The sequence below is a fragment of the Thamnophis elegans genome, chromosome Z, assembly GCF_009769535.1.
Source record: "Thamnophis elegans isolate rThaEle1 chromosome Z, rThaEle1.pri, whole genome shotgun sequence".
Lineage (NCBI taxonomy): Eukaryota > Metazoa > Chordata > Lepidosauria > Squamata > Colubridae > Thamnophis > Thamnophis elegans.
The window spans coordinates 88,978,306-88,992,371 of NC_045558.1; the positions used below are offsets into that span (position 1 = coordinate 88,978,306).

General features: G+C 37.5%; 1 protein-coding gene across 1 annotated transcript in view; it reads right to left on the reverse strand.

The window, feature by feature from the left end:
* Positions 1 to 13,267, reverse strand: part of REEP1 (receptor accessory protein 1) — a 60,562-nt gene extending 47,295 nt beyond the window's left edge. Inside the window, exon 1 of the mRNA XM_032234924.1 lies at positions 13,194 to 13,267. Within this exon, the coding sequence (XP_032090815.1) occupies positions 13,194 to 13,225 (32 nt within the window). The 5' untranslated portion in view covers positions 13,226 to 13,267. The remainder of the gene's footprint in view (positions 1 to 13,193) is intronic.
* Positions 13,268 to 14,066: the final 799 nt, after the last annotated feature.

A 14,066-nucleotide genomic window follows, 5' to 3' on the forward strand; every position in this document is an offset into this window, starting at 1 on the left:
AAGAAATCCAGAGAAAAGAAGAATCAGAATTCTACCAGATATGGGATAAATGGTATAGGTGGATGGAGGAAAGAAACAAGAATCAATGAAGGAAGATAACGAAGCCCAAAAATAATAGTTATGAATAAAATAAGAGGGTTAAGAATGGTGAAATCCAAATGAAATACAATAGAAGGGGAAATAATATAAGGTAAGCGGTATTGATTGATCATTGGTATTAGGAAGAACAAGAAGCTCCTGTTCATATTGTATTGTGTAAAAGTGGTGTACGTCTAAGTTTTGTGTCTGTGTGTTTTACATGTTTGTTAATAAAAAAATAAAAAATAAAGAGTTTTCATTATGTCTTCTGACTTCTACTTGGTGTTCATGGATACTCTCTTCTCTCTGTTCTCTTCTGCCAGTTTGTCCTACATAATGGCTTTTGCATTCTTTATGAGGACTCAGACTTTAAGACACCATACTTCATGTCAGAGAATAATGCTCATTATCAGGTCATCCTAACCATAGTGGGAAAAGAAATCCAGCTTTTATCCAAACAATTTCTTTCTTCTAAAGATATTCTCTTTCCTCTAAGGGCACACATCCAGAATTATTTAAGGCAAACTAATTATTTGTGTAGCCTACTGCATTAGCAGCTTTCCTTTTCCTTCTTTCATTTTTTTAAGTCACTATAAAGATTTACAGCTATTCTCTCCCTTATTTTTCTCTGAGTTGCTTAAACAGAGTCAGGGAGATGGGAAGAGAAAATGTAGTCCCCAGCAGAGGGAGTTAAATTAGAGTGCTGGGCAGTAAGACTACAGATTCCAGCAACTCAGAGAAAGGGAGAGGCAGCATCATGAAAGGAGACTGGAAGGGGGGATTTTTAAACAACTGAAAGGAGGTTAAAAAGGACAATTCTGTTATGGGGAATGAAGCTGGACTCTTTCAGAGAGACAAGTTGCCATCACAAGGAAGAGTGACTACTGTATTTTGGGCTGATGATAATGTCCTAGCTGCTATGAAAGTGTGACCATCTTATCTCAAGGCAGGGTTCCAAAGTGACTATATCCTTGGTCCGGTAGAGCTCCTGGATCATTAGTTCCTGGCTAGAAAAGTAGGCCTCTCACTGGATCTGCAGAGGATCGGTGAGGGGCCATTTGAACAGTCTTTGATACCTATGTGCATGATTTAAATGAAAGCTCCAATGAAAGCATGACTCTTTATGCTGGCCATTGTTGAACTGAGCCAGGTGGGAGGTATTGGAACAAAGTTTCTAGATGAGCGATGTTGTTCATGATAAGGCTTAATGTTTTACACTATTGTGGCATTTAATCCGATGTTATCTTAAGGGCCACCATTTTAATGTGCTTGTTGTATTGTTGTCTGTAGTTGTGATTTTATTTTAAGGACTGTTTTAATGTGCACACTGTCTAAATGTTTATTGTATTGGTGCTTGTTGCTATTATCTGTAATTGTTGCTGGATTCTATTTTAACGACCACTATTTTAATGTGCTTGCTTTGTCACTGTCTATATATTATTGTTTATATGTTTATTGCACTGGTGCTTACCTGTAATTGCTGTTTAATTTGATTTTGTCTTACTAGATATTATTTTAATTAAAGTCCTTAACTGCCTCTGAGATGTGTTGGAGGGTTCCACCACAAAACCGCGGTCGACTAAAGCGCGCTCGACGAAACCGCGTACCTGACGTCATCACAGCGCAACGAAAAAAGCGTGCTGTGAGCGGTAAAGCTAAAATTAACGCGTAAACCTAAACCTAACCCCCCCGAAACCTAACCCTAAACCTGACCCTTAACCTAACCCTAAACCTAACCCTAAGCCTAACCCTTAACCTAACGCTAAACCTAATGCTAACCCTTAACCTAAACCTAACCCTAATGCTTAACCTAACCCTAAACCTAACCCTAACCCTTAACCTAACACTAACCCTTAACCTAACCCTAACCCTAAACCTAAACCTAAACCTAACCCTTACCTTAACGTGAATCGGCTTGCTTTAAAAGCGCTTTTTAAAGCGCCCTTTTTTCTCCGCGGTCGTATTTGTCACGCTGCTGATGACGTCAGGTACGCGCTTTAATTGGGCGCGCTTTAGTGGACCACGGTTTTGTCGTGCCACGGTGTTGGAGTGCCTAGGCCAGGCAGGCCAATCATCTGGGGAAAGGATTAAAAGGGCTCAATTGCTAATAGCCCCTTCAGGGAAGCATTACATTTGTTATCATATTTTCAAGCTACCCCTATTTTACAATTGATGAGGTACAAGTATGGAAAACAGATGGCAGCATATTATGCTAAGTATTGATAAGACAAAGCACAGGTATTAATAAATGTAAAACAAAGGATATTTTTTCTTAAAATATTGATTTGTCCATGATAGAGAAGATTTATGGTACGGCAGTAAACAATTCAGGCTATTAAATCCCAATGAAACTGAAAAATCCATCTAAAACATTTGTTTAAATGTCACCTGGCATGCGTGGTGCTGCCTGTTCCTTTTCTGGGTTTCTGGCGCTCATGTGCACACACTGATCAGCTGGCTTTTGTATGTGTGGCAGTGCTGAAAAATGGAAGAGCTGGTCTTCTGTTTTCCAGCATGACTATGTGCCCTGACCAGCTGATCGGGACATGTACATGCACAGCAGTAACCGGAAGACTTGCGGAAACAGAACGTTCATTTTCAGCATGCGCATGCCCTCTGGGCAGCTCGTCTTCCTGGTCACAGTGCAGACAAATGCACATGTGCATGTGAAGCCACTGAGGTTCGCCATCACTGTGTTATAGTATATCACAGAAGGGGATGCTGTTTTTAAAGATGGTCAGATAAGATGAAATGTAGCACAATATTTTTTATTATTATTTAGATCATTTGAGATCATTACAGCAAATGAGAGCCTCAGACATACTTTGGTGCATAATAGTATCAAGTATGACTGGAGAGAATGAACATTTTTATGAATATAAATATTCTGAATTCAAACTGCATGTTATAATATAAGTAAACAAGACATAAAAGCTTCAGAGGATTTTAAACTGTGGCTATTTTTTCAGCTTTGTTTGGAACTATCCTGAGAATAAAGTTCTAGTGACCAATTTTAGCCAGCAATCTTTTTCAGAATATTATAAATGAAAATGAGGTTTATTTAACTATTAATCCTGACTCCTTGGAGGGACTGGAAAAAAGAAAATCAAGTAAGTAGTTTAGTGTAATTTTCCCAATCTAAAGCATTCTACACCTAACTGTTTGTACCATCTATCACTATCAGCCAACATAGTCAATACTTGAAGTTCCTCCAGGTCTTCCAGTCAGACATGCAAAAATAACCTGAATGACAAATTCTGACCTATTTGAGGGAAAAGAGCAGAAACAGAATACATAACCAGTCCAAAAAGGAAACAGGGACCAGAAAACAAAGGTAATCAGGGAAAAAAATTCAGCACCATGGACAGATCTCAGCAAGACAAATGGAATGAAATCTATTTATTTGATCTAACCACACAATATATTCTCTGTAAAAAAAAAAAACAATTTTTTCACATTTTCCTTTCTTTCTTATTGAGGAATGGAACACCTTAAGGATATACAGTAATCTAATGGCTTGTAATTTATATGAACATAAATATAACTTCTTTCACTCCTCTGAAACACACACACACACACACAGAATTTCAGCAGTATCCAACATTATTTTTCACTGAAGCTTAATAAAAAGAAAGAAAGGCTATTATAATGCTGGCAAAAGAGGGAAAGATGGCTTACAGTAGATAGTTGGAAACTCCAAGCCCTATGCCATAATAAGAGGTCCATATTTTTAATTTAGGCCTACACAGCCATAGTAATTAAAGTAGAAATTGATTTATTCATTTGAAATTTAACCTCACTTAATGTTTATCCCAAACCATCTGAGTTTAAGTCCTGTGGTTATTGCAAGTTAGGGTTAAAGTTAATTATTTTGTGCTTATATGAGTATTTGCACATCTGAGACGGCAAAATCACAGAACTAATGATAGTTAGTAATATATTATGTATATATAGTAATATATTACTATATAATATAGTAATATATTATATATATATTACTGGGGGGGAAAGTTAAGGGCGTTACAGCAGAATCATTATGGAGAACCATGATTAGAAGTTCTTTTATTAAACAATTAGAAATACTGCTAGAGTTTTATCATTTCAATTTATGTTATACCACTATATTTCCCATTATTATTCCATATTATTGTGCATTTTCTTTTTCTTTGTATTATTTGTTGTATTATAAATACAACTTGCATTCTGGAGGCATATTGCCACCAAGCAACAACAGCTTATCAAATTCTTATCCAACTCAATCATTTTTATGGTTCTAAATGGGAATTAAAAACAGCCTTTTTCCTGCACGTGCATAATGTTCCTTGTTGTTGCTAAATCAAAGCCATCTTCTTATCTATCTTTAGTGACTAGTTTTCCATCTGCAACTATTGTGTAATAATTAATAATTGCTATCAGGGAGGTATCACAATAAATTGAATAATTCTTGTAGTTTGCAAGATCTACTGGAAAGGCATATGCAAATGAGGAAGTCAAGAAAGTGTATATAGATTTTTCATCATCATTCATCACCATTAATATCAAAAGTGCCTAAAAGTCCATTCACAGACAATATGATGGAAGAAAGTATTCCTGCTTATCTTTCTTTTTAAATTATTTAGCATTTCAAAGCTAACTTGCTGAATGTGACATCAAAACATACCAGCACATATTAATCTACATTCTCTACAACAGCACATATTAATATACACTCTTTAGTTTACTGAATGAACTAAATTTGTTCACAAAATTCCTCTACTCAGGGAAGAAGCTGAGGGCGATCTCTTTTTACTATATGCTAAAGTAAACATCTACATCAGCCGCCTCCAACCTTTCCAGCTTTGCAAACCAGGGAGGTAAGGGGCTGGGAAAGGGATTGTTTGACATTTGTGTGGGCAGTTGCACAAATGGAGCTGCACCAGTGGTGCAATTCAGCTGGTTCTATCTGGTTCAGGCAAACCAGTAGCGATGGTGGCGGAAGGCTCCGCCCACCCACCCGGACATCATAATGTCCCATTTTTGATGCTCTGCACATGCGCAAAGGTCACATTTGTGAACTGGTAGCGAAGGTAAGTTGATTTCATCCCTGAGCTGCACATCTGTATGCACTCGCCCACCATGGCCTGGTTATGAACATGCCATGGCCTGGCAGTGGGTTGTGGCCTGGGGTTTGGGGACCCCGATTCATATTCAAGAGGATTTTGATTTAATTTGATCTGACATTTACTGTACAGCCATTTGCTATAAAAATGCAAGGTTATGGCATGAACTCAAAAGGAATGGAGGAGATATGTATTTGCAAAGCTTGCATAACTAAGATAAAGGAAGAGGGAGTGTCGACAGGGCAGACCCTCTTCAATGTAGAAAACAAGAGCTGTCTGTCAGGCATATCATACAAGTCATATTGCTAAGATAAGGAACATAAAACTTGCTAAAAGTCTTCTAGGATGCCCATTAGTTAATTTTTTAGGAATAGGGTTGAAGCAAAGCTTGTTAGATAACTTTTGAAGTGATTATTAGTTAAGACTTAGAAATAGGGATGGCGTGGAGCCAATGGAGGATCCTTTAGATAACTTTCAAAAAACCTATTAGAAAATGTTTCTTTATCCCATCTTGAAAAACTGTATGAAAGTTTGTTGAACCCTTTGTTCTGGGTCCTGGCATTTTGCTGGCTGGGATCCCTTTTGCTGAAAAGCTTCAATAAAAGAAAATCAATCTGGAATCTAGTGTCTAGAAGTCCATCAGCTTTGACACCAGGCTAAGACTCAAATTTGAGGACAACAAAAACAAATTCTGAAAATCTGCAATTTACATAGCATGCAGCAATCAGTCTGTAGTAATATTAAGGGAGGCTGACTTTACAAGAGCATTACTTTCATTTCCATTTTCCATTTGGAAGACATAATGCAAGAGCCACAAAAAAAAAAATAGAATAAAAACTGAGCTTTTAAATGTAATGACTACCGGTAGTAAAATATGCATATCTTTCTATGTTAAATACAATATGTCAAATAATTAATCTTAAAACATGGATTATAGACTAGTAAAAATATAAAATAAACCCTTCTAAAGTTATATATATTGTAATAGTATCACTTTGTTATTGGCTGCATTGTAAAAATGATTCAGTCTTGACCTGTTCATAGTTTTCAAGGTAGTATCAACTAAAACCAACCTGAAAATAGATAATAACAGTGGAAAAAGCACATGAGAAGCAAGATGCCATTTCAATGCAAATTAACTGATATCTCAAAGCAAATTCCATGCACGATATTCTTTTTTTAATGTATACATTTATCATGTTACATCAATAGGAATAAAATACAGAAAAACAAAACAGAAAAAACATATTTGGGTCAAATAACAATGATACATCATTTTATTTAAAAATTACATTTTATTTTTAAAAAACTCTATAATTCAAAGTAAATTTTAGTCCATACATTCTCCCATTTATCTAGCATTCTACACACAAAAAATTGCCTATTTTACCCTGCAGTCTTTTATATAAGCATCTTCCAGATTCATCTTGAATAATATTTTATATATTTTAGCAATCAAATGGTCATTTCCAGAACATAAGCTGATATTCAATTCAGTTTTAACTTCTGTGAAAACAAAACTTTTTTATCAGATCTAAGTCTTTTAACAATGCTATGATAATTAAACCAGTTCCAAACAAACCTTCACTTAATAATTGTACCCTTGTCTTTTTTGTAAGTCCTTCTTTTTCAAATGTCATATGTCCTGAAATATCATCTATTTACCTTCCAATAGGATCTCTGTTCTATGTACTGCTTCGTGAGATGATAACTAAAGTGGCACTTTTTCAACCAGTCTTATATTTCCACCATACATGCCCATTTGATTGCTTAACAATGATTCTTAAATCTAGGGTTAGTTTTTATTTTATCCTATCACAAATGGGCATCCCATCCAAATCTCAAATCAGAACCTGTGCACAATATTCTGTATGTTTTGATAATGCTACAATTGTTCAAGAAATTGCCTTTCTACTGGCACCATAAAGTGTTGTGATCTGAACATGTTAAAAGCAACCTTCTTGACAGCACAAATCAAAAGGGTTCAAACTGAAGTCTGTTTCTAATTTAAGAAGACCTGACCCAATTAAGTCAAGGTCAAGAAAATACCAGTTATCAGACCTTGTAGAAAATGGAGAACAGGTGAAAGGATTGGCCATTGGGAGGTGATAGATAGTGAAGAGACCTTAGATAACCCTGCCTTCTTGGTACATTTGAGAACTAGGGACTCATCTTAACATTTATCCTGTTTCTTCTTTCTATAATGACCGCAGACTTGAATTACACTTACTAAAATTGAACCTAATTAAAACTGAGCTGATGATTTGTTTTGACATTTTAGACTCAAGTCTTCAGCATTGTATACAAAAACAATATGTTTAAAGACTGTATAAAGATAAGTTAAATACTTGAGAAACTTACTGTCAAAACAAAATAACAATACATGCAGACTTTCCTTTTTGCTTTTTAAAATGCAGAATGTTTGTGAGAATTGAATAAATGGTATAGACTAGAATTATATTCATCCATGTATCCTAATGAGAAATTTGGAATAATTATTACTAACATGACATAGTTCATGCTGGACTCGCATTCATCCTGCTAGTAGCTGGATTAGTAGCAGTTAGCATGGAATGTTGTGATGAAATAATTAAGTTCAGACATTTTAACATACACATTCTATTTCTTAAAGTCTTGCTGCAGTAAAAGTCATATATATTGTTTAATCATTTCAAAAGAGAAAAAAAAATTAAAAAAGTAAGTTATAGTATTATTTTTCTCCTATTTCAAAGGTAAGCAGTAGTTTGATGAAAATAAAAGCTAACATATAAAAGAATCTGGAAGGGTGAGAAAATGAATACAATGTCTTGGAAGAACTTTAATATTCCTCCAGATTCTGGTTCTTGATTGGCAGGTGAACTACAATAATCTGGCCTTCAAAGAAATCCAGTTTGACACCCCTGATCTAATCTGTGGCCTTCTCAGAACACTGATTTCATCACTGACAGTCACCCCCCAAAAACAATGCATTGTTTTGGAGCCACATTTTGAATGAATATAGTGATGTTATCAATGTTTGGCTGGCCTAAGCAAATGAACTTATTTGGAAGAATTCTATTTAATATAGTAGGGGGACAGATGCTCTTATCCTCGCTTGGTAGAGCTTCTTAAGAGTCTTCCTGGACTTCTTAATAAATGAAAAAATTATTATAAAGCAGATTGAGGAAAACTCTGGGATAGTAGCCTATTAAATACCTCTGGAGAGTATTCAAGCCAGGATTAAGATAATACTTCACCTAAGAATCAGTACTGTGCTACATGCAAAAAGGATAAAATGCTATAATGAATGATCTTGTGAAGCAACCTGGTTTAAACATTGTCCAGCTATACATTGGAGGGGTGTTATTTAATTAAATAGATGGAGTAGTGAAGGGTTTGACAATGAGTAAGAACGCAGTTATAGATAATTGGTTGAAGAGAACTGGCCACTGCATGAGGCAATCTAAGCTGTGATTGCTTGCTGTGAGTGGAAAGGGGGGGGGGGTTCCTTGTTTCCCACCTTTGTCCTCTGTGAGATTTACCTCATGATGTCCCTGCTGCATTGATATATCTGCTGTTGTTTGTCTACTATTTAGTTTGCTGTATATATAGTGGTAAAAACATATTTATTTACATAAAGTTACAAGTATGTGTCAGCATCCATTTGGACACCAGCTGTGCAATTTTTTGACAGGTTATAGACCCCAAAGTGCCCAGAAGCACCAGTAATAAGTTTCTCTGAGGTAGAAGTTTCTTCATGAGCCTGAGAGAGGTTGAGACTATTGGCCTGTAAAGACAGCACAATGCTGTTTGCTACAGGAATGGGAGGAGTATTTCCTTTGGCTCCTCTTAATAAGCTGAATTATCTCTCATAGAGCTTAAAAATGGGGATGTTTCTGCAGAGGAAGGATTTGTGGAAGTTGTAAGCAATTATCCAGCAGATCTCAATGAACAACAGAAAAGACAAAATGAAAAAGCAGTAGCCAGCATAATTTTGTGCTTGGAAGATAGACAGGTAATGCATGTGCATCTGACATCTGACAACTATTTGGGTTGTGCTATTTGCAAAGAGGCCAAATTGAAAGTATACCCTGTCAGCAAAAGAAGTGAAAGAAAATCTGAAATGATTGTTCAGTTAGTGTATACCTCTATCACAATCAATGGGAAGGGCCAAATTTGCTTTAATAATTGTTGATGATTACTTAAAATATGGTTTTTGTTATTTATTAAGAAGCTTAACAGAAGTATTTAAACAATTTAAGCAGTGGGTAATGTTTGCAGAGAAGAGGAATAATCCTTTAATAAAGTGTATGTCAACTACAAATTAACAGAGGAACAGAGTTCATGTCTAACATGCTTCAGCAGTGGCTGAAAAAGAAAAGCATAAACTATAGAAAAGCAAATCCCTATACCCCAGCAGAGAATTGAGTTGCTGAATGCAGAAATGATGTATTTCAAAATATGAAAAATGCCTTACTAGCAGACGCAGGAATGAGTAAGCTATATTGGAGTGAGGCAATTTTAACTGCCAATTATTTGATCAATAGACTATACAGTTTAGCATTTAATCAAACTCCATATTACATGTTGTGTAAAAGACAACCAACTTTGGCGCATTTAAGAATTTTTGGTAGCAGTGCATGGGTGCACATTCCCAAAGCAATTAGACAGCCAATGGCAAGGAAATCAGAATAGGACACAAAAATGTTATTATTTCACATTCTGCAAATTTTTCAGAACATGAGAATTGGAAAAAGGTACAGGACAAAAGGTACAGGCTCATGGTATCTCAAAGTTGGAAGAAATTCAGCAAAAAATACTGTGTGGAATATTGTCCTGATCCATGTCTACTTAGAATCACCAAAAATAGAAGCCAGGAGCTTTTGCATACAAAGCTGAAGCTTTTTTAATGAAGCTAAATGTCTGTGGACATTCTCAGTCATCCAAGATGATAGTTGTCTCAAAGGTGCTTTTTTCTACAAAAGGCAACTGGACTGTTTTTTCCTTGAGGAAGAAAACGTTTTACTTCTCATCCAAGTAGTTTCATAAGTTCTGATGGCAGGGGAATGGAACTGATGAAACCTCTTGAACGAGAAGTGAAACATTTTCATTTTCTTCCTCAATGAAAACACAGTCCAGTTGCCTTTTGTAGAAAGAGCATCTTCGATACATTAATGAAGCTATTGTCTTTTCCCCAAATATAAAGTTTCTTTCAGAAAGAAGGTACTTGCCTGGATTGACATATTATCTTCATTTTTCCCACTTGTTTCTGTAGCACAGCTCTGATAAGTAGGAGGTACACTGCACATTCAAATGCTTCAGTCAGATAGTATATTTGAAATGCCCAATTCTGAAGTTGTGGTATTATTTCAAAACAAATAATACCCCTTTCCACCCTCCCACCCCCCAATTTAGCGCTATTGGTTGGGAGAAAAATATTTCTACCGTGTTTCCCCAAGCACTTGGCTTTATTTTTGGGCAGGTCCTATTATTTTTGAAGTGCAGGAGGTGGTGAGCATGGTCACCTCATGGCTGCTGCTGTGTTGCAATGTTTTTGGAGAGGGCTTATTTTCAGGGGAGAGCTTATTTTACAGCATACACTCAAAAGCTGTTTGGGCTTATTATCCTGGGAGGTCTTATTTTCGGGAAACCAGAGTGCTAGATTTTGAATGCAAAAGAAAGCTTCAACTTACTTCTTTCTCTTCCCACTATTTCAACCTCCCATTGATCACTGAATGCTGCTGTAGGCAACTATGACACTAAAATGCATGGCCTGAAAAAGAAAAGCAGCAGGGTTCATCTGATATAATCTATAAAGTGTCAAGGGACTTTCTATGTGCCATCTGACAATGCCAAATAGAATATTCCAGCCCTCAAAGAAGAGGATGGCTTCACTCTAATCTCAAAATGTTCCAAGTAGTACAGCCATTACATTTTGGGAGTTGATATCCACATGATCTGTAAGATGCTCAGGAGGAGGAAAGTAAATTTATGCAGACGCACATTTGAGCACATGCTATAGGCTCCTCCCTATTTGCAGGAATCTGATGGAAGACCTTTGAAGTAAAAAAGGACTGATCTAGATTCCCCTGCATTGTTCTTATACATTCAAGCTATTTTGCATAATCAAGAGAATGCCTTACATTTTTATTCTTCTAAGTCCTGATGTAACATCTCAAAACAAGGATACATTTTCATTCAGTCACTTGTATCTAACAAAGAATGATAATGCACATATAATGCTCCTTCTTCCCTACACATACAATTTGCAGAAAAGATCTCATGATAGTCTTTCTTTGGTTTGCCTTTGTTTCTCAGAACTCCATTATCAACTCACATGTCTTCACCCAACCTTCTTATAAGGGGAAAAAACAGCACACCAATGTACATTTTCCAGCTGTTGTAAAGTGAGCCTGAGTTTTTTTAAAAAAATTAAACCAGAAAGTATATTAAACTGTGAAAAAGATGCAGGAATATATTTGTAATATTAAGCAGTGGTACTATGTAAAATTTGGGGGAAAGGGAGGAAACTGGGGAAAAACAGCTTTGCAGCAACAACTGAAATGTCATCACATTGTTTAAATTTAAGGTCAGCAAAACATTCCTATTGTTTGAAAACAGCTATGTTTTTTAACATGGTTCATTCTAATAAAATTCACATTCAATCACAGAAAGTAGCAGCTGCAGACATATCAGTAGAACTTGCCAGCTTCTTTCCTGCAGCCTTTGGAATGCTTTGTCACTAAAATGTATGATCTGTCATTGAAAGGCTCTTGACTTTTTCAGAGAGGAAGTAAAAAAAATCAATCTCACCATCCTATTGCCTTTGAAACTGCTGGGCAGTGACTGGGTCTATTGGAGAGAGCTAACTCCACTAATCTTCCCCGGGTTAATTAGGCTACAACTCCCATCACCCTAGCTAGCATTTATGGTCCAGGCACATTGGAAGAATGTCAGGTTGAGGGATATTCAGTCTAGTTCAAACAAACAAACAAACAAACAAACAAACAAACAAACAAACAAGGCACTGGACCTCTAACATCAAAGAATCCTCAAAATTTCAGTAAGCTTTCCATTCAAAAAGAAACATCTACTAGGAAATTTGGCTCTAAATGGGTGGGTGGGTGGGTGGGTGTTTTTTTGTTGTTGTTTTTACATTTTAGGAGCACAAATTCTTTTCCTTTGTGGTGAGTCATTCCCCCCCCCTGCTGCCTGTCTCTCCTAAGAAAGCCTTAGTTTTAGAGGGTTCTATGGAAATGGTTTCTATTGTTTGTTTCCCAGAGAGAATGCCCAAAATTCCTGTACCACCATGTCTCCCACCTTCCGTGAAATAGCAGCCTCCCCACCTCAACCAAAAGTCGACGCCCTTCAATTTCTCCTCCTACACTTAGGCGTCCTCGAGATCGGTTCTTTATTGTTGAGAGAGAAAACCTCACGCATTTTGTAAAGTGAGCACTAATTTACAAGAGAAAATTTCAGACTTTTTCTCCCACTCCCATCGCTCAAGGGCCGTTCCAGATAGCGCCCTCTGGCAGGTGAGACAGAAATAGTTAATGCTAATAACAAAGCGGAGGTTTTCCCTGCCCTTTTTCAAGACTCGCTTTTTCCTTCTTTCCCCTCTCCCCGGACGCGGTTGCATTTGCCAAAGGGAATACCGAAAAGCCGCATTCTTCTGTTGCGCCTCTATCTCTTTCTTGCGCATATGGCTAAATCGAAGTAAGGACAGTCCGTCGCTATTTCAACCCGTCAACCATTATAGTACACATTTCGCTCGAATAAAAAAACCTGCTTTAAGTCTTACGCTGGTCTCGACTGCTACTCAACATAAGAAAAACAGAGACGGGCGACAGCGCACGAACTACTAAATTTAGATAGCTGGTGTGCCTGAGCAGATATTATTAGCCGTCGCATTCGATGAAAGCTACATGCGCACACAAATGGGCAGACCCCAACGGCACCACCAAAGCTGTTTTCACTGTGCAAAGACCGCTCTTCGGAGAAACCCGCAGGGCGAGGCCCACCCAATTTGGTACTCACACCACTAGCCTAGAGATGATCCAAGAAACCATGGCGCTGCCGGACTCCGGTGACAGCAAGACGATGATAGGATTTTCTCCGGGCTCGAGTCGGTCCGCCCGCAGTCGCTAGAATGAGCAGAGCAGGCGTCTCAGCCATTCGGCATCCAGCGCGCAGCCTCACTAGGGAGCGGCCGGAAACAGTAGCAGGCACTCGCTGAGATGTGGGATCCTAACCTCGCCTGGAAGGCTGGGGCAGCTTTAGCACCTGTTCTCGGGATCTCTGTCTGTCCCCCTGCTATGCCTCTTCCTTTGAGAAAAGGCGCATCGCTCAAGTGGTCGGTCCTCAGATTACCACCCTTTGCCTGAATTGGAGATGGGCAACGAAAACAAGCAGCTCCTTTGCTTTCATGATTGCAGCACGTGGCCATTCCGAAGCAATTGATATGCCCGACTGAGACAACCATCATTATACAAAGCCATAAGTTGTTTTAAGCTTGGTTTGTTGAACAAAGTTTACCGCTTACCACCTACACATTTTTCAGCTATGCGTGGAAGTTGCTATTACATGCTTCTTAGAGATAATTCCAGTACTACAATCTCTAAGGGCACATGTTGGATTTTTATGCTAGGTCATAGTTTACCAAGCCATTGTAAAGTATAACGGACAAATAACATGGGTTTTGTTATTTGTTAATTAACACAGTTACCTTGTATTTTAATTTGACTGATGGGCTGACTGCTAAAGCAAGGTCGTGGCACACACTTGAAAGTAAATCAGGAAGACTGTAATTGGTGTGTGTGTGTGCGTGTTTGTGTGTGAAGAACAATGCCCATCAGGAAATATGCATGTGTAAAGTTTGTAGCAATTATGGGTAGTTAGAAAGTTGATAAA